Raw genomic sequence first — 27,500 nt, forward strand, 5'->3', positions numbered from 1 at the left:
CTCATGTTCCTGCTTATGAGGTAGATGAGCTTAGAGAGCAGTTCATGATCCTGCCTTAAAGCGTCTCAATACTATCTTATCCCTTCATTATCACTTCATGAGCTGTTTCACACTACTAGAAATGGTATGACATTCTTAATTCTCTGTAAAATAAACCACCTCTGGCTAGAAACAGGAGGTCAACATGAAAGACTACAGATACAGACATAAAACATCCATAAGAGTACAACTCGGACCCATCGAATAGTTCTCCCCAACTTGATTTGGCCTGAAAGCACATACACCACAACGTACGCTGGCTTTAAAGTGAATACATTAAGGACAAAAGAGGCATGGAAGGGAATTGTTTTAATAGGCACAAAATGCAAAGATGCGGATTAGAAAGCAGACTACTGTTGTTCACAAAGAAATTGCATCGTAAGTCGCTGTGCGTTCGGTGGCGTAGCTCTAGCGTGATGTCTTACGTATTAAAAGCCCTTCAGAGATCGGCTCTCTTGATTATGTGGCTAAAAATATGGGTTGTTTAGAAAGAAAACTATTGTTACAGCGGTATAATAGCTCACTGGGAACAAATCCTGTGGAGACAAAGGGATGGGGTCGCTACTGTTATTTTTTAACATGTAAGCAGCGTTTTGGTTTGTTGCCTTTTTTTTATTATTTTAATCAGCAGGTGGCTACTGCTATTTATTTGCCACCAGGAAGAGAGGACAACTTTGCTGCTAGGTAAACAGGACACATCTACGAGGTTTCTTTTACAAGATTACCTCGTTTATAAGTATACCCCTAGGGAGGAAAACTCTCTCGACTTCCTGGCAATCTAATGTTGCAGTTTCCAGCAAACAGCGGATTTTTAAGCCGCAAATATCGGAGGTTTATTTGAAAATAGTTTTGCACACAATAGTTAGAAATTGTTCCTGACTATTTTGCTTCTTCCTAAGAATTCTGTTTATTTTCAGCAGTAACACATTACAGGCCGCTGCTGTGGTCTCAGCAATACTTCTCTCCTGCTCCGAAGGACAAGCTACCAAAGCATTGGCAGTATTACTCCAAGAGGTTCCATCACATCCACCAAACTCTTCTTGACTTGGCCAGGAATGGACCTGGTTGCAATTTTATAATTCTATCCTTTTTCAGAAGAAAACGAGTTAGATTTTAGACTGCTATTAGTCAATGCTTGCTGTAATTTCATAATACATAATCATGTTTTTTCCACATTTGTGCACTTCTGTTTTGCAACAGACTATCAGGTGTCGAGGATACGGTTAATCCTGCAGGTATCATTTCAATGCCAGAGTTAAAAAAAGAGTTGTTTGTTTTTTCTATAACATATGACTTTTCTGCACTAAATCTGAAGGAAATAAAAACAGAAGACAGTGTTTGTATTACCTCATCATCTTGATCTGACTCTGTTTCCTTTTGGTCCCAAGATGCATTGCAGAGACAAGGAATATTATAATGGACAGCAGGGAAAAGAATATCAGGATATGAAAAGGACCAAATTGGGAGCACAAAATGCAAGCTGATTTATAAGGCAAAGCAAATCCAAAATGTTAACACAAAAGAAAAAAAAAGTCTTACATCCAATGCAAATCAACAAGTGACAATACTGAAAGCGTAAACCTATGACTTGCAGGCTGAAGCATGAGCTGTAAACAGATCAGAAAAATTATAGGAACTTGACACCACGGTAACAAGAGACTTTAAAAGCGTTCTATGTACAGGAAACCAATAAAACAAATTTAAAAAGCCTTTATCATATTCCAAAGCATTCTCATTACTGGCATTTCACAGGGTTTCTTTATCGCTAGCAGGGGGGAAAAAAATAAAAGGACAAAAAACTCAAAGAGCAAAACCAAAACCAAACGAACCCTAAGGAAAATATTTACTTTTGTTACAAATACCTTTTTGTGTGCTGGCAGAGTGATATTCAAGTTGCAAACCGCTGTTTGTGGCAGTCCTTTTGTAGTCTTTGGTTCTTTCAAAAACGATAATCGACCACAAGGTTCCTGGCTGGTGTCTCTTACCTAGAAAAGAAATTTTAGTGCAGTGTAGCAATAGGCAGTAATTCAGACACGCAGGGGAGGTTTCTGGAGCGTTTCTTTCCACAAGAAGCTATCTAACGGGTAAAGACCAATGTCACCGAGCTGGAGCTCAGCCTGAGGTGTTGAAGGAGAAAAGTTGCTACCATGAGAGTTAGATCAGCCTGAAGCTCTCAGATAGTAAATCCATGCAAGACAAGATGCTGAGCGAGTCCAACCAGACACCTTCTTACTGGGGTTTTACTGAGAGACATTTTCTGCTCACCTTCATTTTTTTTCCTGCCGTATTTTGCTCACCAAAATGCTTTAAAACTTCTTTTGCACAGCAGTTACGATAAGGCTAAGGAAAGCAAGTGTCCATCCATGGAAATCTAGAAATGAACAGTCTGTGCATCGTTTTTTGAGGCTGCTCTGCTTACGGTATGTAATTGAATGCCTCTCCTTTGCTCAGTCCCTGGGAAATAGTGATCTATTGGTACTATTCTGGAGATCTAACTTGGGATATGGTTTTAATAAAAGGTTCTGTCTCCATAGCATGGGTATTCTGGCCCCAGCTCTGCCAGCAGCTCTTCTGTGGCTTCATGCAAAGCACCTTCTCCAAGGTATTCACATATTAAACAGTGACACTTACATCCTCGGGGCAAGTTAGTCCTATTGGGCTGAAAAAGGGTCATCACTGGGGAGGGCGGGAAAAAAATCAGCAGGATTATTTGGCTTGTTTTGCTTTTACCTTGATGGAGAATGGCAGTCTATTTTCTTTGAAAGCATAAAAATTAAAAACGAGCTGCTGTCCTCCTTTAGTCAAAGGGGCCAGATTTCCATAGCAATCAACGTAAATGGGTTTTCCTTCCAGAACCTATCAAAGCAATAAACAAAGGTCAATAAAACCTCTTTTCATAGCAGGTCCATGCACATAAATACAGTATGATTTCCCCCATCACAGTTCCTGGGTTTAGCACAAGTCCCCACTCGGATTAAATTCAACAACAAATTAGAAAATCACTGTGCAAGACATTTGGGGAACCATGAGCTACACAAATGGCTTTTCTGAAGTAAGAACGTGTAGATGTCCTACAAGAAACAGCGTGTTGGTGATTACGTATGCAGCACAAACCAGCCCTACTCACAACTGTATGCCTCTAGCACCAATGAGAAGGAACTCCCAACAAGAGCTACTCAACAGCAGCGCATGCAAAACTCACTGCAGACTGGCCTGGGCCATCTATTTGGAGACAGGTCCTCACGCTCCCCCTTTTTGACCTTCTTTCAAGAAATTTTTTGACGCAGCCTTGCTGCAAACCTTTAGTTAACTGGGCTTGTGGTGGCTGTGGCCACTTAGATGCCACAAAACACACTGTCCCTTTACAGGGAGGAAGCCGGCTGCGAGTAAGAAAAATACCTCAATGTCTTTGCTTCTCGCAACTTCTTCAAAGTTCTCTTGTTGCTCCAAAGTTTTGTCCACTTTGTCATCAGTCATGCAGAAGCAACGCAGATTAGATTCCACGGGGTCATTCATTTTGGCAAATATAACGAACTTGGCCATATAAGGAACACATATTAATTCTCTGTAAAGCTGTGTGGCCAGCCCAACAGTCTCTAGTACTTGATGGCAGTCTGCCAGCCAAAATCTGAGTGGGGAAAAAACAAACCATTAAACCCACTTTTCATTAGGCTCAAACATTGCTTAAGCCTTTAAAAAGAGAAATGGTGTCCTGTGATCCTTTTGTACATGTGCACTGTCCTTGCAGACTTCCCAAAGCTGTCACTTTCTACTTTCAGTGGAGCTTTAACCATCCCAAACTGGGAATACCTGGCAATAAAATGTTGATATTTGTATTTGACCCTTCTCACACTCAATATCTCATAAAACTGATTGAAGCCTCATTTGAAGCTGAAGCAAGGAAATCCTATTTCTTGTGACAAACCACCATGTGTATTGCAATGTCTCCCACATAGAATCATCTGGTTGGAAGAGACCTTAAAGATCATCGAGTCCAACCGTTACTCCTGTACTGCCAGGGTCCCTACACCATGTCCCTCAGCACCAAATCCACACGGTTTTTAAACACTTCCAGTGATGGGGACTCCACCACCTCCGTGGGCAGCCTGTTCCAATGCTTAATAACCCTCTCTGTAAAGAAATTTTTCCTAATATCCAACCTAAATCTCCCCTGGTGCAACTTATGGCCATTCCCCCTCGTCCTGTCATTCTTAATATGGGAGAAGAGATGAAACCAAATATGCCAAATATGTTTCACTCACCAGAGTGAAGTTTCCTGAAGTGACAGATGTTATACTGTTATTTTCTCATTTTATGACTCAGAGTTTAATGATAATTTTGATACAGGTTATGAATATTTTAATTTGGAGCCTGTATGAGTCTTTCCCACAATATTCTGGCCCTGATCTATTTGGGTCTTTCAGCAGTTCTCTCTCTTTATTAAGCGTTATAAAGCAAATGTTACAATCTGAATAATAAACTCTTTACCTGGCATACCATCAATTTCCTCCACTACGATGCGTGATTTGTACAGATCCTGTCGAATGCCTCCAGTCAGCATGTAAGCCCACTGAGTCCATCAAAACTGATTTCCAACCATGATTTTTCTGGCAAATGGTATTTTGGGGAGAGCAATTTTACGTAATTTTCAACTAAAAAGCCCCCAGCCAGAAACTGAATGTCTCTAACTTTTTAGACAAACCTGGTTTTATACATCCCCCTTTTTTTTTTATTGAATGAGCATTTTAAAATTTCCCTTTCTGTCACCATTTGCAGAAAAACAAACCCCTTTGTGGTACCACAAAGAAAAATAGCACGTGTGATTGCCAGGAGACATCGCAACAGCAAAGGCCACGACCGTGGATGCATGGGATGCTGATACACAGTGACAAAGCAGCAGCTGGTCCATCACTGCTTCATCAGTCTTGCAAAAGACTTCCAAAAAGCCACCTCACAACTGTGCGCTTTGTTAATCAAGCGGAACTGCTCCCTGGGTGCATTTGGCAAGCTCTGTTCCCATACCTGGCTGAAACGTTGGTGGTGAATGAGACACAGTCATTTGAAAACGTCAGCGGAGTGGTGCCGGTGATATCCTCCCACTGCGCAGGTGAAGTACCTCCTAGAGAAACACAGACCGCGGAGATATTCTTTCAAATGCCAAGCACAGACGGACCACATAAGGATACCTCTATCTGAAATCACTTTGCTTCATCTATCAAAAGATAACCTAGACAATAATGTTCTCCAGCAGCTGAGCTACATGTGACGTACGACTTCACACGTTACACACCAGAAAATGATGCTGATGTAAAGCCGAGTGCCCATCTACAAGTCAACAGCAAACCTCACCTTCGTACAGCTAGGACAGAATTATTTCTGCAAACTGCTGTTACTGACAACCACGTCTAATTGCCAAGGCAGAACTTATTCGTACTGGCTAAATACAAAACACTGTTTAATATCTGTTGGGAAAGCTCTTTTACAATGGCCTGAGACCACATTCAAAGCCCAGTGTATCAGTGGGAACCTCCCAAATAGCCTCAGCTGACAGGAGAACTGATCCGAGCTCTACTGGACCAAGCACACCAGTGTTCCCTTGCTGGAAAGCACGAGTTGTACAGTTATGAGGGCGAGGGCAGAGGCACTGAGTCACAGACCCCTTTGCAAAGGACATGCTTTTCTCTCACCTGTAATGCTACATAGAAGTCGAAGGCTGGGCATCGTGTCTCCTTTGTACCCATTGGTGACACCTTCTCCCGACGGAGGCGGCACAGGAATTGTCATGGTTATTGGCTTATGAAATTTTCTTCTTCTTGGCTCCACAGTGACAATGGGACTGAAAGTTGCTTTGTTTCCAAGGATTTTTTTTACAATCTCCTCTGGAACCGGTTGAGCCTGCCGACACAGGGAACGTATTTAAGCCAGTGCTGAACACATTCTTTATAGACATGCAGAACTGTTTCCCGAAAGATAACTCAATTTTCTTTTTATTTTCTGTAGAATTCTGCAGAATTCTTTTTTTCTCCCCAGACAGCCTCCTCCTATAGCTCTCAGGGGTGATTATTAGTACAATTCATGCTTAGTATTTTCCTCAACAACCCACTTATGATTTCCTAATTGCTACCACGTAGAGCAAAACTGTAAATCGCAGACGGCTGCCTGCAGTATGTGCTGAGAGTTTTTCAGAGCATGTTTGGTTTTGTTTTTAATTTACACTGATGGGTGATATTAAACACATAAAGGAAAAGAAATGCTGTAGAATTTCTGTAGATTTTTGTCATCTAAGACCTGAACTCAGAAGTGACATCTTACGAGAAATGTGGTTTTGGATCCGTTTGCCCCTTTTTTTTCTTTAAAAAACTTTCAAGCCTGTTTCAATCAGGCTGATATGTGACTCGTTGCATTATTTGAACTGCACAACTTATTGATAAGCATAGAATAAGTAGCTACATTGCAATCTCAGCAGTCCAAACCGCACATGGAGACATGATTCCTGCACACTAGAGAGCTCTAGAAAGGCAGCTGAAAGAGCAAAGCTTCCATTTTCTCATGATTAACCAACTTTAGATGTGAAATATCATTAACAGAAATGTTCTAGGATGAATTCCAGGCACTGAAATCCAAACCAGCATCCCTATTTCATGAACCCATCAGTCTTGTCAGGTTATTAAGTAATTTTAAGTGATAATTAACAGAGCTCAAAGAAGAAGATACCTCCTACAGACTATTTCTCCACTTTCTGTGCAGTTTGTTTAAGGAGAGTTTAAGCTATTTGCTCTTCGCAGATTCCACCCATCACTGAAAACACTGGTGGTCAATGTCCTAAGCTACAGCAGATGTATACGGGAGGTCTCTGACCCGCTAACAGCTGGCAAACAGCTGCGTGAAATCTTTACCAAACACATTCCTATGGCAAAGGGCAGCCCAGTAACAGCAATCACAAGCTGCTACTTTGCCGCGGGAGACTGGGCAAAGTCCCAGACAATATCACCGAGGCTGCGGTGGCTCCAGGTCTTTGCTTTTCTCTCTGCTCTTCAGATTCTAAGCAATACTCAAGATGATGATAAAAGGGGTGCTTGGCTTTTGCCTGGGGAGGAGGACGGTGCATCTCCAGCACCAGGAAGGCATTTAGAGGCTTGTAGACGCTGCAGCTATGAACACGAGGGCGCCTTTACCTGGAGCCCGACGCGGATTCTTTTGGTTAGAGCACCCTCAGGGAAGGACGCCTGGACGCGCGGCACTGTCGTGCTGCTCAGCACCCCGCCCTCCGGGCCGATTTGGTTACTCTCCTGCTTGATTCGCGAAACCACCGCAAAGTACTGAGGGAAATCCTTTGTGACGATCCTGCAGATACGCTTCTTCTCCAGCTCCTCAATGCTGTCCAGCTCTGGTGGGAGAAGACAGTTAAAACATTCAGGCACTACCTGCCCAGGTTCATACCAGACACATCTGTGAGCGTGAGGTTTTGAAAATGCCTTAAAATCGAGAGGGGGTTTTTTATTTATTACAGGAGAAAAAACCCCAAACTATTCAGTGCTATTAATTATCAAGCTTTGGTTTGCTCTGTGAACTTTTGCGTTAAGTCTCGACACTTAGGGCCAACAGCATCGGACACAGATCTGCCAGGGTACCTGAGCACTAGCAAGTGACAGCCTCTGCAGCAGCACCAGCTGCAGGATGGAAGGTTTGTCACCCAGCACGGAAGTCCAAGGAGGTCTGAAGGAGATGGTCAAACTTCTTTCCGCTCTTATCTATCTCTGGAAGTGCACAAGTGCACTTATCTTCCTGTGCATACCTTCAAAAGACATTTATTTCCAGCCTCTTCCCTCATGTAGCTCCGAACACAGAAAACTACGTGAAATCAAGCCAGTTCGTGAACTACCTAACTTCATGCCAAGTTTGCAATCCAGAGTTCACCCAGCTACAGCACCTGAGAAAGTTATCTCCCTCCCAGACTGGCATCCTTATAAACCTGATGGGACGCTGTGGATGTGACAGAGCTCTGTCAAAACCACAGCAGAGTAAAACCACAGCAAGGATCTCTTCCCACTCAGGCACTCGGATACCAGGGGGGAATCTGCCCCAAAACAACTGCATTGTGCTCCTCAGTTCTTGGAGAAACTTAGTGCAACCCCAGAGACAACCAGAACAGAAACAAGTCATCAGTAATTAATGCTCTCAGCCACATTTTCAGCTTGTAGGGTCACCAGGGCTCAGGAAGGCGCAAGGAGTATCTACCATTAATTAACCAATTAATCAAGTAGGTGACATAGACCTATATGCTCTGAGGAAAACTGTTTGTGCTATGCCACAAATACATCTAATTATGCAACTCTATGTGTGTATGTATGTATCTGCACCAGTGAAATCCCTGCGATACAGATACTAGTCATGAATGGAGATAACGACACAACTCATTCCAGCACTCCGCTCTTCTTTCCCTCCTTATAAAGAACACTACATTCCTAAAGAAGAAAGTTTGATCCTCGAAAGATGACATCTCTATCAGATGCAGCAAGAGAAAGCAGGAGGATCAGAAGTGGTCCCGAGACAAAAGGCACTTGTACAATTCTTTACGTGACCGAGACATTTTCCTCCTCTGAACGAGTAAGCTCAATTACAGCTTCAAGGGAATTAGAATATACATGGGGTAAAATGTCAGTTTTCCATTTTAAAACGTGCAGGAGGTAATTTGGATTAATTGCACGGTGCTGCTGTGGATCATATGTATCTACCAGAAGAGGATCATTTCTTATCCTACCGTCAGCTTCTTTTGACTCAGAGATGGATACCTGAAGCCCTCTAATGGAACAGGTATTGTGCCCACAGCCTCCGGAAGGAATGGCTTGTGCGGGAGACAAACTGGATTCAACTCCCAGGCAGGTACAATCCTGACTAGAAAATCCTCTGCATTCCCCTGTTTGTGGCTACAGACTAAACTCGCTGTAAAATGCTCACAGGGATGAAGGGTAATTAAAATCCTCCTGAAGTAGAAAATCAGTGCCTGGCAGGCACTGTCCTTCAGCGGAGGAAGAGGATGTGATGATTAGAGTGGAAGACCACCACACAGGCAGGGAGAGGAGTTGGACTTTATATCAGAAGGTCACGTTTGGATAATGCATATGTAAGCTTCTATATGAAGTTGCCCTCTAACAGGAAAAAAAAAAAAGAATAGATGATGAGCAATCAAACTCCCTCTCTGTGTGCCAGCAGAAATGCAGCGTTAGCATGACAGAATTAATGAAACAGGGAAAACTAGTCCTGGGAGAGGTCACGTTTCTTGAGCACACGTCATGCATCTTACAGAGCGAGTTACCATCGTTCCCACTGCCCTTAGCTGCTGACACTTCATTCCTATGCAATGAGTTTCAATTAAAAACCTGGAAGGATTTTTTAGTTGGTTGACTGCGTTTTGGGAGATGTGTGGGGAGGTGTTTAACCACACAGAATGTGCCTAAGGTTTCTGGACAGAGGAGAAACCCAGCCATGGCCTCAAGTTGCACCAGGGGTGGTTTAGGCTGGATATTAGGAAAAATTTCATTACAAAAGGGGTCATAAAGCCCTGGCCCAGGCTGCCCAGGGCAGTGGTGGAGTCCCCATCCCTGGAGGGGCTTAAAAGACATAGAGACGCGCTGCTCAGGGACATGATTTAATGGTGACCTGGCAGTGCAGGGTGAACAGTTAAAGGTCTCTTCCAATCCAAATGATTCCGTGATTCTGTTCTCTCCGAGGTCAGAGAGGGAGCTCGCACAGGGCGGCTCAGGTCAAAGACAGCAATCACACCAGTTTTGCCAGGTGAGATGCTGTTGTGTATCAAATTCATGCAAGTCTAATACCTTTCTTTTCTACTTTCAGATAAAGTAACGCAGAGCAATTGTTCTCTGACTGTAAACAGAGTAAGAAAAGTCACAAAACACCTGGCTGTTTCAGGAGCTTCAAGGTGTCTTGGTGTGATCTGGTATCTGATGTCCCTTACCAGGTCCTTGAAAGAGTTTTGCTAGCACTGAAAAAAGCAAATCTCACCTGTACTCAGCAGACTGATCAGCTCTCTGAGTTTTGCAACCCACCTGCAGTACTGGCTGGAGCAGAGCTGATCTTGTCACAGAGAGAGAAAGGTGGGATGAGCACAGGATACAAGTTTTCCCCATGTGCGTGTGGGGAATGTGCCCATTAAGAAATTGTTGCTCTAAAAGTGGGGCACCCAGGAGGCAGCGCTCACATGGAGAAAAGTACAGGAGGTGGATGGAAGCAGAAAGAGCACACGGGAAGGGGCAAGAAGCAGCTAAGGGTGGTAAGACTCGTCCTAAAACCCCTGGTAACTAGACCCACCACCCCAGCTTTAGCATTCCAGATATGTAACTAGATGCTCCCAGTTTGAGGAGGTCTCATCCTCAGACAAGGCAATGTCCTTTCTGTGCTTCTTTGGCCATTTTGAGCATTTTGCCATTCACCACACGAAGTTTAACGTGTTTCAAAACGTCTCCTGGAAATGTGGCAAAATCACTGCAGCGTGATTTATTGTGGTATTTTAAACTTCAAGCATAACCAGGATCACACTCTGGTTTGACCTGCAGATTCAAAGCAGCAGTTATGTAAAAACTCCAGCTTCCCAACCACGCTGCGCAGCTGCAAGCATATCATGGCCACAAATATTTGCATTTCTTGGCTCACTTGCTAGTTTGCAAATGCCTGTCAAAAGATTGGCTACCCCAGTGTGTGCATCTATTCCTACTATTTGTCTTCTAGGGTACCTGTGAAGGATGCAGGAAGGTAAGAAGGAAACACAAGTTCCATCTAAAAGGAGCCTGGATGAAAACGCAACCTATTAATTAATTAAAAGACAGAGGGTTGCTGCCTAAAATAAATAAATAAATACATGTTTTACTTGATTCAAATGTAAATGTACTATGGCTAAAAGCTGTGAATTGCTACCCTTGTGTTTGGAACCCAAGTCCTCCTCTTCTAGCAATGCCAAGCTCCCTGTGTTCCCTCGGCCCAACGTTTGCCTAAGTACAGCACCATCTTCGGAATAAAAACGATTTAAGCACTAACCTGACGGTGCCAAAGGAAAACTGACTCTTTAAACCAGGGTTCATTGTTCTTTCACGATAACAAAAGCAAAGTTCTGCTATAATTTAACCCTGCCTTTAGTGCCCTGCAGTGGTGCCTCCTGCTCTGGGTTATTTGGAGTCTGAGACCAGGTTTCCCAGCAGATGGTGCTGCTCCCAGTAAAGAACAGGCAGGTTTGCAGCAGTCCCCATGGAGGGCGAGGAGGAAAGATGTCCTCGCTCTCATCCCTGCTGGCTAAGTGGAAGAGCAAATCTGGGGAAAAGAAACAAATCAGAGAAGCAAACTGCATCTTTACCAGATCAGTATATTAGGGAATAAAAGCCACGCAGATAGGTAAGAACTAGTGAACCACAACACAGATCCGCTGCCTTTAACTGAAAAAGGAGTATTCCTGCAGCACATCATGGCTTTGAGAGATGACTCTGCAGATGAAGACACACTACACTTCTGGAAACAACTATGTGGCTGCTTTTTATTTCAATTAAAGATTGTTTCTGCCTCTTTATTCCAAATAAAAGTTCCAAAGTTCCGGCATCTGAGACGCAAGATACTCCTTCAGAGCCAAGCCCAATTGCGGTATTTTGTAACCAACCAGTAAAAGATCAGAGGAAAAAAGCCAACCTGCTCCTAACTGTACAAATTTGTCATTTCGCTGCACTGCTTGGGAGATCTTTTACACAGAAAAGCTGTCATTCACCTGGAGCAGAATTTTGTCAAGACCTTTGTACCATTTTAATGCACAGTGGATATTTTTTTTTGTTTGTTTGGGTTTTTTTCCTAACTAGAGAAAGATTAAGCTAAAAGGACCCAAACAAATAATCAACACAATGCTCTGGGTGTGTCTGCAGGGACTGTTCTCCTTTCCCCCTCATAAACGATTGCTTGGATTAGCAACAGGCATTTCTGCAGCTTGGCTTTTAAGGTGGCAAATATTTTTGCTTACAAGGGAACAGTCCACTGTCCATCGTACTTCCTGTGTTTCACTGGCTGTACATAAACCTGCTAACCACCACCAGGAGGGTGGAAGGGAAGAGCCACCTGAAACCCTCAACAGATCAGAAAGTTGTACTCTGGCTCCAAATTGCGAAACTTTATTATTTTAGGCTCTAAACACTGAGGGCTTCATGCCCACCTTTCTCAATGTGTTTTTATTTACTGAGTTCTCTTCCCTGTAAAATGTGAATATATCCACATGACACATCTAGAGAGCTCATTCATAAGCGATGCAAGCTGGAGCACTTTAGAACAGTGTTTTTCCTATCCCAGAATGGAACTAAGCTCCGTTTAGAAAGCACATGAAGCAACTAAGTGAGCTGCCGATCAGTACTGCCTACCTGACCACTGACAAGGCACCGACGCTTCACCCAAATGGCAAATCATTCTCCCTATCTCATGTCAGGGCACAGAGAAGTAGGGAGTTGTGGTGAGATTTTTTATTCAACTACTGCCTTCCATTCTGAAGCTATTCTTCCCCAGGCAATAACATCCTGGGCCACGCTCACTCTTCTGCGTGTTCCACTACTTTAGGCACTATTCTGGGACAAGGTTTACTGTATTTTTCCAAACCTACTGCCCCGACATTTGCAGTATTTCTGTGCTACTGCTGGATTGGTTCTGTTAGATTTGTTTTGAAATAAATAGCTACAATAGATCATCATCTAACAAGCAGATCTTTGCTGCTGCTCTCTATTTTTACAAGCTCACGTGCAGCTCAAGTACTTCGAAGCAGAAATACTACACAAGCCCCTCCTGCTATTCCCATTCCCAGACAAGGGAATCAGTAAAAACACCAAATCTCAGTCGTTTTTAGGGAGCCCCTCGCAACAGCACTATTCTCCTTCCCATGTTCTCAAAGCATGCCTTTTGCCGAGGCTACCCCCTCAAACACGAGAGGCCAGGACCAAAGGCAGAGCCTGCTCACAAGTATCCCTCAGAGCTGCCACCCACAGCCTTCTCACTTGCTTGAAATGTTTTTGCTGCTAATGAAAGAACTTTCCTGTGCATTGTGCTCCACCACACTGCGACTTCCTGCAGAAAATTATCCAGAGAAAGAAATAAACCTTGGATAAACCCTTCTAGAAAAGCAAAGTTCAAACCACAAGCTATTTTATTCACACTCAGAAGCAAAGGGCGCAAGAAAGGTTTATCAGCACAAGCATCGAGAAATACTTGCTAAGAAAAGCAAGCAGTGGTGCCAAGGTATCACTGCAGCCCCAGCCTGGCTTTGCCCTCAATGTGTCTGCAGGGGGCATCTGACACAACATCTTCTGATGTTGTGTGCCTACAGCTGAGTCCTCTCATCTTAAGGGGCTCTCACACAAACAGCAACGTCCAAGCAAAACCAGGGAGCCAGTCTTCCCAGACGGGCATCAGGAGGGCAGGCTGTGTATTCATGGGAGGCAAAGAGGAGGGGTCTACGGGCTGAGGTCCACATCTGTGGGAAGGTCTAATACAACTGATACTTGCATTTCATCGTCGGTCTGGAATGACCTTCTCGTGGCCCTGCCTGAGCAGAAACATGCTTTACCTCCAGCTGGGATGTTATTCTCAGCTTCATGCTGTAAAGCAACCGTGCAACTTGGCTTAAACTTGGCAAGACTTCAGACCAAAACTTACCACTTGTTTCAGGATGTCTCCAGGCCACTACTGAACAATTCCTCTTCACTCTTCCCACGAGTTTAATATGTAACACACACTGCATTGCCCAAAGTCAGATCCCCTCTGCACTCTCTACCTTCAGGCTGCTTTAATCCGCTCGCGTTAGCAAGCCTGTAGAAACGTAAGGCTTGCTAAAGCTTCGAAAGGACGGTTACCTTCATCCATGCCATTGAGAATTTCGGTCAGGTCTTCATGTTTGCTGTCGTACTGGTGCTCCTTCCACGTTTCACCATTTTCACTTCGAAGTACGATTAGTTCACGTTCCTTTCCTCGCATTGATCCAAAATGCGGGATTTCCACTATGACAGGGCTAGAGAAAAAGGAATCCTGTTATTTTTAATCCTCTATCTCCGTACTGCCCTTAATTTACCTATAGGTGTTAAGTCCTTAAGAAAACTACAGTCATTTTGAAGAGTTAGCACTGTTACAGTCAAAATGTTTTTAAAATTGCCAAAGCTGCACAATCCTTTGTCTTTTAAATGATAATTAGTACGTAACTTGAAAATACCCACGTATAGCTCAATTTTAATGTAAATCTTCTGAAAGAGCCTCCTACATGAAAGAACAGAGACACCTTTTGCTAAAGGACAGTTCTCCCTGCTCATTCATCCCAGGATGCAGGTGATCCATCTTGCCCCCAGCACACACAGCACTGCTGTCTTCCCATTGGCATCACCCTAGTCAAAACTTGGATTTGGCTCAGGGGATTTAAAGGGGCAAAGTTAGTTCAGAAAGACTCCGGCTATCTCTACACACACAACAGCTACCGACTGCAGCACGACTTGCGCGTGCCTGTGGGTTCTAAACGTCAAACTACGTCCCAAACTTTTCAAAGCTCTCCCTGGCTGTCTGTTGATGCAGCTCCTGGGAAACACAAGAGGTCGTTTCGCATGAGCTTCACTTTCTGGTTCTCCTGCCCAAATCACAGCTGGAACATCTGCACTGTAAACACCACTGGAGAAGGTTTAGATCTCTTCAGAATGGATTTCTCTGAGCGAAGCAACATCACGACCACACTGATATTAGTCACCGTCAAACATTTTGGGAGGAAGGAAAGGGGATGAGAAGGTGGTTAATAATACACCTATGTCACCAGACAATGTACCTTCAACAGAGGACTGCAAGTGCATTACTGAACAGTTACTGTGAACGACCGACAGAAACCGCCATCCACTTCATGTGCCATTCCTTAACAAAACAGACACTTTTGCCAAACGCTTCACAGGCAGGGTATGCGCTTTAAAGTACGCTAGGACAAACCGACTGAAATCACACAGTAAGTGAACAATCATGGATTATGCAGCTTTAAGACATTTAAATAGACAGTATCATTATTTTCCTACAGAGGTTGTAAAGGATTTCACTGCTTTGTAAATCACTCGGTTAAAAGCAGCATCACACAATGGGAGAAATATGAGCACTTCTGTGGTACCACACACCTACAAGGTGTCAGGTGCGTCAACCAATCCATTGCTTGAGCACGGAAATCATAGCAGCCATCATGAGGAAAAACAGGAACTAGCTGAAAGTCCAGCGTTCACATTAAACACCAAGGCAGAAGGGTTAGATAACAGTTTTTTTTGTGAAAATAGACAGAGAGAGTTTAATAAAGACATTTTTCTGATACTTTTAAGAACATCCAGACTATTCCTCTGATCTCAAGCCCTTTAACAAGCAATAGGAACGCAGCTGCTGTCTCCCATTGTGCAAGGCATGTGAATACCAAAAATTCAGATACATTGGTTAAGGTAGTGACTCTCTAGTTCAAAAAGAGTACAAACAGAAAGCTAACGCTATAGAGTACAATCTTTGCAGGCTAATATTTCAGATACTGTCTCTGTAAATATTTAGAAACCACACAGTTTTGTGCATGACATTTAACAGGAATACTCAGTGAGAAGGTATTGAACAGGTTTGGAACACCAAACACTCACCAATAATTTGAAAATCTAATACAATCAATTTCACAGTATGGTTTGAAAACAACAGTCAAAAATATACAGAAACATTCATACATTTTTAGACTACACACTGCAGTTCCTTTGGGTAGGACGCTTGGCTTTATCAATTTGTTTTAACGAGATGCCGCTTGCAGGTTGAAAAGATTAGTACTCCTCCAACCTTGCCGAACGAAGCCGTTCACTCAATGACATTTGGTCTTCGATAATAGCCTTTACGAGATCACATTTTACAAATGCTCTTCCCAAAACAGACTCAAGGCCTGTAAATACCTTCTCTACCACGGGGTTGAACTTAAAGGACTGTCACCGTGTGTTAAAATGTATTTGATGCAGTCGAAACACTCCAAATTTAAGAAATTACGAAAGCACAGAAGTTATGAAAGCAGAATGCCGGCAGTGGATTTTACATGCCTGTAAGCACAAGGTAGTAGCAGAGCTATAGTAAATCAAGCCACTATGATTTTCTTTCAGTGACATAAATCAACTGAAAGCTTTAGAAAACTTAAAATAAAAATAAAATGGGAATAACAAAAAATCGGAAACAAAAGAAAAACTGTAGACATTCTGTATCTTTTCCAAATATATCCTACCCAATAAATTTTGTTCCTTGTGGACCAAGCTGCAGGATTCGGCTAACCATGCTCTCACCCTCATTTAGAGGGGGAGGAGTGTTAGGAAGATGCAGTTTACTGAATAACATCCATGCAGCAGGAAGAGAAACGAGAAGGGGAAATTAGGAACAAGCTGTCATTCCCGACAGAACCAGCAGTTTACACCAGGGTGCCACTCATGGTAATGAACAAAATTTATAATAAGGGAAAAAAAAAAAAGCCACATCATAGTGGATTGTTTCCCCTATTTTAAGACTAAAAAAAGTTAGTTCCTAGCACTGGTACTGCTCAATGCTCTGCCATTGCTCTCAGTGGCTTTGCTCCACAGGATGGAGACAGGCAGCTGCCTGCCCCCCTGGCAGGAGCCGTGCACATGCCACAGCACAGGGAACAGAGCTCAGTGGATGACTTTAGGACACTTTTTTTTGTTGCAGTGATGTTTCTCCGATACGCTACGAGCAACAGGGCCAAAACCTGTTCTGGGTTATAGGTGTGTGACTCCTGATTTCAAAGGCAGGTTGCATGAGTAGATGGGGGCATGACCTGGCCTTTTTCACGGCTTTCCTTACCTTCAGCTCCACCCTGCAAGTCATCAGAGAGGGAAAGCTCCCCTTCAAATACAAGGGTACTTTTGGAAGGATGGGCAGGTTGGCATTTTTTTTTTTTTTTAATATTTCCAGTTAAGTAGTCTATCTGACATGCTCAAATGAGGCAGAGTCAATGTTCAATTACTTAGATCCACAGGGTAAAGGAAATGACAGATGAAACATGAGCATAAACGATGAAATTCATAGAACAACTCACCCTAAAAATTGTGCCCCTGCTGGCCCCATTTCTACAAGTCTACTTGCTAATCCTTCTCCTTCAACCATCGGTGGTGGGCTCGCCAGTTTATGCCTCTTTACCAAGCGGCAGGTGATGCGGGTTGGTGCTGTACACTTGCGTGGTGGGATGATTATCCTCATTCCATGATGGCGACTACCCCTCATCGAACCCCCACGTGCATCAACCATAAAACTAACCAGGAAACTGTAGGAAAAAGGAAACGTGTCAATGAAAATTGTCACAAGCAGAAGATCAGCAGAGAGTCAGCTGCCACAGTCTTTAAAACATTAGTAGAAAAGTCCTCCCGATCCCAGCTAAACTAAAAAGAACACGATTCTTTAAAAAGTTATACTCACATGTTAACTATATGTTATCAAAAGCAGGAATTGCTAAAGGTCTAGCAACAGCCCGGTGAAACAAACTGGTGCTACTGAGTCATGTGGATTGAGAGAGCATACAAGTAGTGCATTAGTAGTGGTTTATTAGAATTTAAAAGCATCCCTCTGTTACTGTTAAATCTACTGTCCAGAAATAACAGCCTCCCATGCAGAAAGGAACCAGACAGGGTTGGAAAAAGAGAATCAAAAATGCTTATTGTTTTGGGGATCTCAGCCTTCAAAACCTGCTCTCTGTCTCGTTTCAGACAGTCCTGATTGCTGGCAGAGAGTGCTGGCACCGTGGGTGATAGTCAGTCCAGGCCACTAAGGGCTTCCACTGATGGGCAATGAGTGAGGATAGCAAGTACAAACCATTCTTTAGGCTGCTGGCTCTCTGGAGGAAATCATGTCATTACTCCTCCGGGAAGAGGACATTCATTAGCAAAAAGCAACATTAAAGAAAAATTGCATTTGCCAGTGTCATTCCAATGCATAATTTCCCATGTAATAATAGGAGGGTAAGCAATTACATTTGTAAGTGGTGAGAGGTAGATTTTAAAACAAAAGTCTTTTTGTTTGCAAGGGAATAATGAATATTACCAAAATAATCATTAACAGCCATGGTTTATTTCATCGGTGAAATGCTGAGAAGCTGCATAGGAGCAGTGTTACTGTCTGTAAGAGAACAGTAACAGGACAGTGGAATCTCCTCCCAGGACCAAAATCAGACTTCAGCCCTTTTCAAAACTGCAGCAAAAATCCTTCCAATTTTCAGGGATCAACACACAGAGCTTCCCACAGGGCTACCCAGCTTGGGGGTGGGGGCTCCTCCGGTGCTCCAGAAGACCTCCCCTCTCCCTCCGCACCATAAGCTGCCGAGAGACAATTGCCTCAGGTAGAGGATGCAGTAACAGGCCAGTATCAAGAGGGACGGGAGGTCGTGACGCCGATTCATGTTTTGTTTGCTCCCTCTGTACGAGATGCAGACACTGACAGAGCGGGCATATCTGCTGAATGGTTTCATTATTTTCAAGGCTATGGCCAAGCCTTCCAGATCTGAAGAACTAAACCTTCGCGTGATTGACAGGTGAATCCATTTGATTTCCTGGTTCCCTACTGTAAAGTGACCTAAGGGGAAGAGCCAAAAATCCAGGGGGGTCATGAGGATTTTTTAAAGAGCCCCCAAGTGCTCTGGAGCATGAATGGGGATTTGTGGAGGCGGGTTACATTGGCTTTTGAGACCAGCGGGATATCAAAAGGAGCAGCTGATGTGCGTTGGCCAGGCCTGCAGAGAAGCTGCACTCAGAAGTCTGGCTGACGTGGGTGGCTAAAGGCTGCACAAAAGCAGGAGTGTAAGCAAGCCTTGGTATACAGTGGTCTGTGGGAGACAGGCGGGCAGGGACACAAGCTGTAAAATAGATGAAGCAGGACAGAAAGGTTGTCCCACTGAGTTCCAGATAAAGAAATTCCTACACTGCCTTTCTTCAAAGCAAATGAAAATCCATCAGTGAAGGTGGGGAGGTGAAACAGCCTTCCGAGATGACCCTAACCCCAATTCATCGCTTCTTGTGCCCCAGACAATTTACAGTACTGAAGCATGGAATAAAATTAATGATATTTCACAGTAGTTTTCATACAAATAAATTGTATCCACATTTCCCCCCTCGATAAACACACTGTACACTACACTGAACCAATCCAAGGGTAGCTGCTGGGGTATCTCCATTCCTCATAAGAGGAATTGTTTCAGAGGGACGGGATCTTTGCTGAACGACTAAGATCCCGTGCTTTCTATTAGACCTGTGACAAAACCAATATGCTCAACCTTTAAATTATGGAGTATGGTAATCCTAATATTTTAGATCACAAGATCTTAGAGGTCTGTAAACTTGTTGACTGGACCACTTTTCTGTTTGCTAGCAGAAGGCTGTACCAAGCAGAGACGCCAGCTCTAGAGAGCCTGGACCTTTGGTTTCCACTCCCCTCTGGGAAAAGGGAATATGGAAAAAGTTGTTTTCTCTATAAGGAAAAAACTTCTTTACACTGAGGGTGGCAGAGCTCTGCCCCAGGCTGCCCAAAGAGCTTGTGGAGTCTCCTTCTCTGGAGAGATTCAACACCTGCCTGGACACCATCCTGTGCAACCTGCTCTGGGTGAACCTGCTTTAGCAGGGGGGTTGGACTAGGTGATCTTCAGAGGTCCCTTCCAACCCCACCAGCCTGGGATTCTGCTCACTGAGCACTTTTAGCCTGTCAACATGTTTATGTTGCTTTTTCTCCCTGCAACTGCTCTATACAGTGGGTGGTGAGGGCTGATGGTAGGAGGCAGATGTCACTAAGCATGTGGAAGGGCAGGCCAATGGTTGGTCTTCAGAGCTGGCAAGGAGCCAGCTCATGACTAGCTCTGAAGAGAGTTCCAGACAATCCATTAAAAATTACCATGAAGCAAAGTAGGGACCCATAACCCTTGGTCATTGAGGGGAGAATACTGAAGGGAACCCGTCACAATTGGTGCTTTGGTAGCCTTTTAAAAACGGGCATGGTTTTTGCCTCCAGAGGAGATGGGGCCACTTCAGGCTACATGAAAGTCTGCCAGGTGGAGGGGTGGCTGGTTGGAGCATCCCTTCGGGGTCGATGCTGCGTCAGCTCTGGGGAGGCACATCTGGTCGGTGCACCATGGAGCAGCAGAAGGGCCTCCCGGGGAGCTTGGCAAGGCTGGGCTTGGCCTGATGGCTCAGGATAAAGCAACATTTTGGAGAGCTGCCTATCACGTACGTGATTACTGGCATGTTAAGCCATCTCAGAATTAACAAAAAAAGGAATTATTCATCTAACGCAAAAATGCCAAAGCTTGCACTCCAATAAGGTGTTGTCTCTGTACCCAAACTCTTTAGATGACACAAGTATATAAGAGTGGATTGACTAAAATTTCTAGGTACTTAAATCAACTGGCTTAAACTAATAATAATAAAAGAAAGTTAAAATGTTAAAACCTATGAAAATCAGGCCCCAAGTTCTCAGGTACGCTGACACCGGAGATTTCAAGGTCAGTCCAGCCTTGGCAACCTGGAGCTTAGCACTGCTAATGCTCACTCCTCATAGTGAGCAGAAGCATGAACAAAGAAGGGCCAGAAGGTATAAAGAAGCTGGTCGAGGGTCCGGAGCACAAGTGTGCTGAGGAGCGGCTGAGGGACCTGGGGAGGGCTGGTTTTAGCCTGGAGAAAAGGAGGCTGAGAGGAGACCTTCTTGCCCTCAACAGCTCCCTGACAGGAGGTTGGAGCGAGGTGGGGATTGTCTATTCTCCCAAGTAAGAAGCAATAGGGCAAGAGGAAAGAACCTCAAGTTGCACCAGGGGAGGTTTAGGTTGGACCTGAGGGAAAACTTCTTTACAGAAAGGGTTGTAAAGCCCTGGCCCAGGCTGCCCAGGGCAGCGGTGGAGTTCCCATCCCTGGAGGCATTTAACAGACGTGTCAATGTGATGCTGAGGAACATGGGCTAGTGGTGACCTGGCGGTCCTCAGTGTATGTTTGGATGTGATGATCTTAAAGGTCTCTCTCAACTAAAACGATCCTGTAGGGTAGATCAAACCTTGAGATAAGTCTGTTCCCCATTACAGCCAACTTTGGTGTCCACACCACACTGCAGCCTTCAGTGAAGACAAAACCTTTAGCAGATCAGCCTTTATAAATATTGCCCCCACATAAAGGTCACCATTGTCAACAGCACATTAATAATTTCCCTATTTAGTTTCCAAATTAGTAATTTACCACTTAAAACGGTAACGATAATTCCAAACAGTATTTCATGCACTTTCTATCAAAAAGATTAGTAGCTGATGCTTACCTAAATTAAAGCTGCACTAATAATGGAAACTACAACACGACCTCTAAAACACAATGCTAAACGCTAATGAGCATTTCTACTGGAATACATGGAAGGGATGAGGATGTGGGCGGATGCACTACAAACATCTACACACACTCTGTGGGAAAGAAGGTAAAAAAAAGAAATGAAAATGAGGATTCACAGAAAGCACAGAGTTATCACCTTGAATCATACTGGGGGAGTGGAGAGGAATAGCTGCAAAATAATTTAGAAAGCAAATGGGAAAAATTAATGTAAGATAATTAGAGGCAAGCAACAGAAAATATCAATAATAAGTGCAAAGGAAAAGTAACAATCAGAAAAATAACAAAAGCAACACATTTGAAGGCCAACTTTAGAAATGACTTGGCTTTTGCTTTGCGTATCGTGACCTACATCATATAAAATACGCCACACATGGAAGAAAATCTGAAAGGAAGCGTTCATTTAATCAGTCAGCACAAGCCCTTAATTTCTGTGAGAAGTGCAGAAGCACATGGAGAAGAGAAAAGCATTTGCAATTTGCTTGTGTCAACAGCGAATTTATTGTAACACAAGCCCTTTTATTCCATTCCCCAGACACGCTCCACTGTGCCACGGCAAACCAGTTCTTGTACTTCCCTACAGCAGCTCATTTTCCAACCTATAATGCATAAAGACACGTACGGCAGGAGTTCTGTGTGTACAGGAGGTTGGAGTAAACTGTGACTGATGTGATGTACTACCCCCTGCAGGACTGGAGCCAATATTTCTGAGTTTCTCGATATGGAAGGCTGTGTGACATTAATTTCTTTCTTTCGGCTAGAAAATCAAGGAGTTAAAAGAGGCAGCGTGAGGAGAGCACACCCACATTTCAGTTTGAGAAAGTTGTATGAGTAAGCTCACATCTGAAAGCCAAAGGTCATTTTAGTGAAGGGTCTCTACCCTTCCAGAGGCCTCAAGATTCATGACACGTTTCAATGTACTGCTTACAATGGACCTCGTTCAAAACATATGCTGGCAAAACAACTTATCTGAACTCAAAAAGCAAAACATAAAACATTATCTTGGCTTAAAAAAGGGAAAAACCAGAAGAGTTGAAATTACTGCCAACAATTCCGTCTTTCTTCCCCTTTCACCGATACATTGCTGGATCTCCACATCCTGCTCTCAAAATTCCCCTTCTGCCTCGGTTAAGAAACGGGAACAAACGTTTATGCTCTGAAGGTGGGTGAACGGGGAAGAGAGCAACCCAGGGGGCAGACTGCAGAGTTGCTCCCCCAGCACAGCACATGGCAGGGTTCAGGGAGGATGAGCAATGAACAGCGATGGGGTCAGGCCTGGTGGGTCCAGGGTGGCCCGGACCATGACGGCGTACCTCTGCCCACGGCCCCAGAAAAACTGAGGACAAAGCCAGGGATGAAGCACCGTAACAAACAGAAAAGGAGTTGCTTTTCAGAGAAAGACTGACAGAAGAGAAGTCGTGATCCTCTGCATATCAGACGTGATGAGATACTGCAAGATGTGAAGGGAGCATCTGTGGATTGCCCCCAGACGAAAACAACAGGGAAGCCAAACACTACCACATGGTAATATGGGGCCACAGCTGAAAAGAAAAAGCAGAGGGAGTGACGTTTTCTTCCTAACAAAGGAACTGAGTCATCAGAGCGTCATTTCTGATGGACCGTATCTGTCAAAGGAGAAAAGCTATACCTGTTTGGAGAATATTTTGGTGCTCAGATGCTCCCTCTCCCCTGCAGCGCCCCGGTTTGCTCCACCACTGCACGTCTGCAGCCTGTCCCCTGCTGGCAGCAGCTAAAGCCACCTCTGCGTTAGTAAGGACTGAGGTTCAAAGGGAGCAGATCTGAAGTAGTTGATGTGAAAGATCCCATACACAAGGGAATATGTGATTTGGAGGGGTGGAACCACTAGTGAGCATGTTGAAGAACTAAGGGCAGACAAGTTTTGTCCCAGAGGACCGGCAGGATGGAAACAGACATGTTTTGTACCAGGATGAAAAGGAGCCAGAAAATTTTAGACCAATCGGTCTAACCCAAACTACCAGAAATATTCAGCAATAAATTATCCAACAATCAGTCTAGAAGGGCCTAAAGAATAACCAAGATATTACAACTGACCTACCAACAGCCCTCAAAATAAAAACGAGACAAAATACAAGCAGCAAGAGTAACTCATGTCAAATGAGCTCAACTTCCTTCTTTGTCAGGGTGAAGTTACCCAGTGGATGTGTGGAAGGATTGTGTTGGTATTTCAGCAAGCACTCAGGGGACAGTAGAGATAAGGTACAGACAATCATCTGAGAAGTTACCTTCAAAGAGATACCACCAGTGCTTTACGGTTAAACTGGAAGGGAACTTCAAGTGCAGATTTCTTTGTGCTGTCCTGGGCCAGCTACTAAGCTAATGTCTTCATTCATGATTTGAACACTGGATAGAGGGGAGGTCTGAAGAGTCTTTGGAAAATAGGAGCAGAATTAAAAGCTACCGTGGTAAAATGGAAAAAGGCTCTGGAACCCACAAACTGAAATACTGTAAAGGCAAATGCAAACAGAGGGAAGAAGCCAAACACGTAAACACAAACCAGAAATAAAAACAACCAGGCTGCAGAATCTCAGAAAAGACCCAAGAAATTACAGCAGATCACAAACCTTCACCGACAGAAAACGCAGTTATCAAAATGATAATTCTTCACTGTGGAGTTGCTTAAGATAAAGTGTCACGTGTCAGAGCAAGGAAGTTGCGATCCTGGCTTAGAAATGAGCTGCCGTCAGAGGGGAGAGCCAGAGAGCAGCAAGTACGCACCGCAACGTGGGAAGCACCACTAGGAGGATCTGGGACATTTTAGTCTATAAAAGAGAGGATTACACGTCTTCCAACACACATGACACTGTTAAGAGACCAGTAGGATACTGGTTCTCCTGGACTGCTGTGGATGTGACAAGAAATAGGCTTAATCTGCAGCAAAGAAACTTTAAGTTGAATATCAAGGGAAGAAATATTGTAATGAAGGACAGTGAACTGCTGAAGCTGGGGGACTAGAGGATCTCTCACTTCTAGTGAAGAAATGAAACGTGTTTCACGAATGGCCTGACTACATTTTATCCTGCAGTAATGCCACTGGGAGGACTACCAGCTCTCAGAGGTCCTTTGCTGACACCCTTTAGCAACAACCACCACACTTCAGCTTTCCATACAACAATTCCTGATATTTCAACTCTAGCGTTAACCATATGTCGTGCTTTATCAGCTCAGAACCCCCTACATATGTATGTATACATATATATATCTCTCTCTCTATATATATATGTGTAGATCTGTTCAGCAGAAACAGGCGCTTACAGGTACTGTGCGACTGTAGCTTCGCATTTGTGGGACTTGCTGCTGGCTTGGAACTGAAATCTCGTGGTATGAGCTGCACTCCATTATAAGAATGTAATTAGTTACAAAATGGGCACGTAGATTAGAAAGGAAATGAAATTTCATGCCCTGATCTTGCAAATTAAACAATGAATATTTATACTAGACAATCTCACATGTAAAGATTCCTTTCAATTATACATTTAATAGGAAGGTTTTACAATACGTGTTCAAGCATTACTACTATTGCATTTAAATCAGGTCTATGTGGTACTGTTAAGAAGCACCACAACTACAGCGATGACTCATAAGTAAATGAATAGTAGCACTAAAATCAGACTGCAGATATTGGAGAACAGGCAGGAGACTGGAGATACTAATAAGATAAAAGGTTAAAGCAAAGTCTCCCATTTTTTCCTCTGTGAAAGAACAGAGAGCATAGTATTATACCTCTGATTTCATATGCCAAATGATCTAATACAATTCAAACAAAACCACCTTGTGACACGTAAAGCAAAGCACAAGCAACAGGAAAAGCAAAACAGGACTATTAAAGAGAAGCTGCTGGGAATACAACGTCCTGGCATTCAAAACATTCAGTGCAGAAGCAAGTTTTTGGTTTGATACACAACAATTTAGACTGTCTCCTGCTATTAAGCACCCTCCTTGAAGTCAGTGTGAGTGTTGCCACTGGCTTCAACCGGGGCAGGACCAGGCACGTTATCAGCCCTTACAGCAAGCTGTGTTCTTCAGCTAACACCACACTTTCACGTTTACAGATAAAAGAAACCTGTTAAGTGACCTACCCAGAATGGATGGGACTCGAAACAAGGTTAACATTGTCCAAGGTGTCTGCAGCCCAGCTGTAGTGTCTGAGAGAATCAGAATCAAACTCCCTTTGAAACGTCAGGTGCTTAAAGACAGAACAACGACAACAACAACAACAAAAAAGAGATAAATTTAAAATTAACATGAAAAACACTTGTCTTCAATACAAGCTTAATATAATTCTATTAAATTTAGATCTGGCCTCTTTCCACATTGCAGCACTGATATCCCAGGTCTTAAATTTCTGTAAGTCCCGTAAGAGAAACACAGAATCCCCAGACAAAATAATCTTACAAATATTCTTCAGACGTTCTTATCCTCAAACATCCTTTTTGCCCGCTTTCCCCACCTCCTTCCGTTACAACCACACCTCCCTTCAATCTTTACTTCCACGTGCGAGGTTAAAAAGACTGAAAGAAACCCGTTACCATTTGTACTGCAATCATACACCACACAGACAGGCACTGGAATATTCCCCCGCAGAAAACGCCATTGGATAGATCCTTATCCAAGCGGAACCTGCGAATAACTTCACTGAGAGTTTACTTGAAGCTGTGGACGCATGATCAGGAGGGTTTAGTGTGTCTTTATACCCGGACGACCAACACCAATGCCGTTTTCTGGAGGGCCGCTGTCCCTACTCATCTCTGTAAAAATAGCTTTAACCCCGAGAAGCGCTGGCGCACTGGTGCTATAATTAACTGCCCCATCTGACAAACATCAAGGCGTTTTCTCGCTGCTGCCCATGGACATGCGCACCGCACGCTCACGCGTCCTGTGCATTGCAACACCGCCTCACACCACAAATCCTCTTATCTATGAGCAAAGCCACGCTAGCAAAATATTCATTTTTCTTTGTTTATTTTTTCCTAGGAATTACACAAAGAAATCTTCAAATACCACACGCCCATATTTCCCGGGTGACATGAAAGCTTCTCAACGCTCTAAGAAGCACCGTTGGAAAGTACATCAATACAGCTACAGAAGCTGTCGTGCAATACACACAATCGTCACACAAGACGGTGTTAAAGATGTCAGTGTTGCCTCTAAGTAGGTTGTTTTCTGCTCACAGGCAAATACAGCTAGAGAGAGCAGAGTCTGTTAAGACTCTCAGCTTTCCCTATGGGCTGTCTTCAAGTCAAATTCTGCGGCTTCGAGTCAAGCCTGAGCCGAGCATACCCTTCTACACCAGGAAGTTTTATTAGATCCACCTATTTTTGTCTGTACTGGCCCACGGAAGTAGCACAAATGAATTATTTTGAATGGAAATATCAGCATTCGTAGTAAATCTGGCAAAGTCACTCATCAACACACAAAACTGCTTCTGCTAAGAAGCTTCCACAAGATAAGCAGGCAGATAGTGCTCTGTTGTTGGCCAGCACCTGCGAACCTCCCATCACTTCGGGATTTCCAAAAAACTGCTCTCTTCAGACATTCCTTTTCTGTCACGTGAGCATCCCAATTTCCTTCCAAAACCCATCGATGCTATAATTTAACACCAACTGATAGAAATATTTGCAGGGTACAACTCTCATCTGTCCAGCACTGAGGCAGGTGGCTCGACGGCTCCTTCTGTAGCTGCTTTAACTCTTTGATCCAGATCTTTCACTAAACTTTTGGCTGTACGATATGTACTTGAGGCCTGATAGCTCAAGCACAGACAACAACGATGGGCAAAAAAATTACACCATCAGACATCAAAGACAAAGTGAATGCCATTAAAACAAAGGCAATTAAGCAACGGCAATGAATGTAATTAGCATTTTGAAAATGTATCACAATTTAATGAAGGCCGTTTTCTAACTCTTTCCAATAGAACACTAGGGATTCCCCCTCCTTTCCTGAAGAGCCCAGCTGAGGCAGGAAAGCCATCGCTGTGGATTTCTGCTTTTCCAAGTGATCTAACCTCGGAAG

The 27,500-nt window shown here is 43.7% G+C and overlaps 1 protein-coding gene across 1 annotated transcript in view; it reads right to left on the reverse strand.

Annotated features, from left to right (window-relative positions):
- The window catches only part of ANK3 (ankyrin 3, node of Ranvier (ankyrin G)), a 70,429-nt gene that overhangs the window by 35,719 nt on the left and 7,210 nt on the right, over positions 1–27,500 (reverse strand). The window contains exons 3-12 of the mRNA XM_010141412.1: positions 25,565–25,671; positions 17,144–17,368; positions 13,923–14,077; positions 7,215–7,426; positions 5,727–5,934; positions 5,062–5,158; positions 3,439–3,667; positions 2,770–2,895; positions 1,902–2,024; positions 1,387–1,413 (exon numbers count right to left, since the gene is read on the reverse strand). Of these exons, the coding sequence (XP_010139714.1) occupies positions 1,387–1,413; positions 1,902–2,024; positions 2,770–2,895; positions 3,439–3,667; positions 5,062–5,158; positions 5,727–5,934; positions 7,215–7,426; positions 13,923–14,077; positions 17,144–17,368; positions 25,565–25,671 (1,509 nt within the window). The remainder of the gene's footprint in view (positions 1–1,386; positions 1,414–1,901; positions 2,025–2,769; positions 2,896–3,438; positions 3,668–5,061; positions 5,159–5,726; positions 5,935–7,214; positions 7,427–13,922; positions 14,078–17,143; positions 17,369–25,564; positions 25,672–27,500) is intronic.

This window comes from Buceros rhinoceros, unplaced genomic scaffold (assembly GCF_000710305.1).
Source record: "Buceros rhinoceros silvestris isolate BGI_N320 unplaced genomic scaffold, ASM71030v1 scaffold5038, whole genome shotgun sequence".
Taxonomy (NCBI): Eukaryota; Metazoa; Chordata; class Aves; order Bucerotiformes; family Bucerotidae; genus Buceros; species Buceros rhinoceros.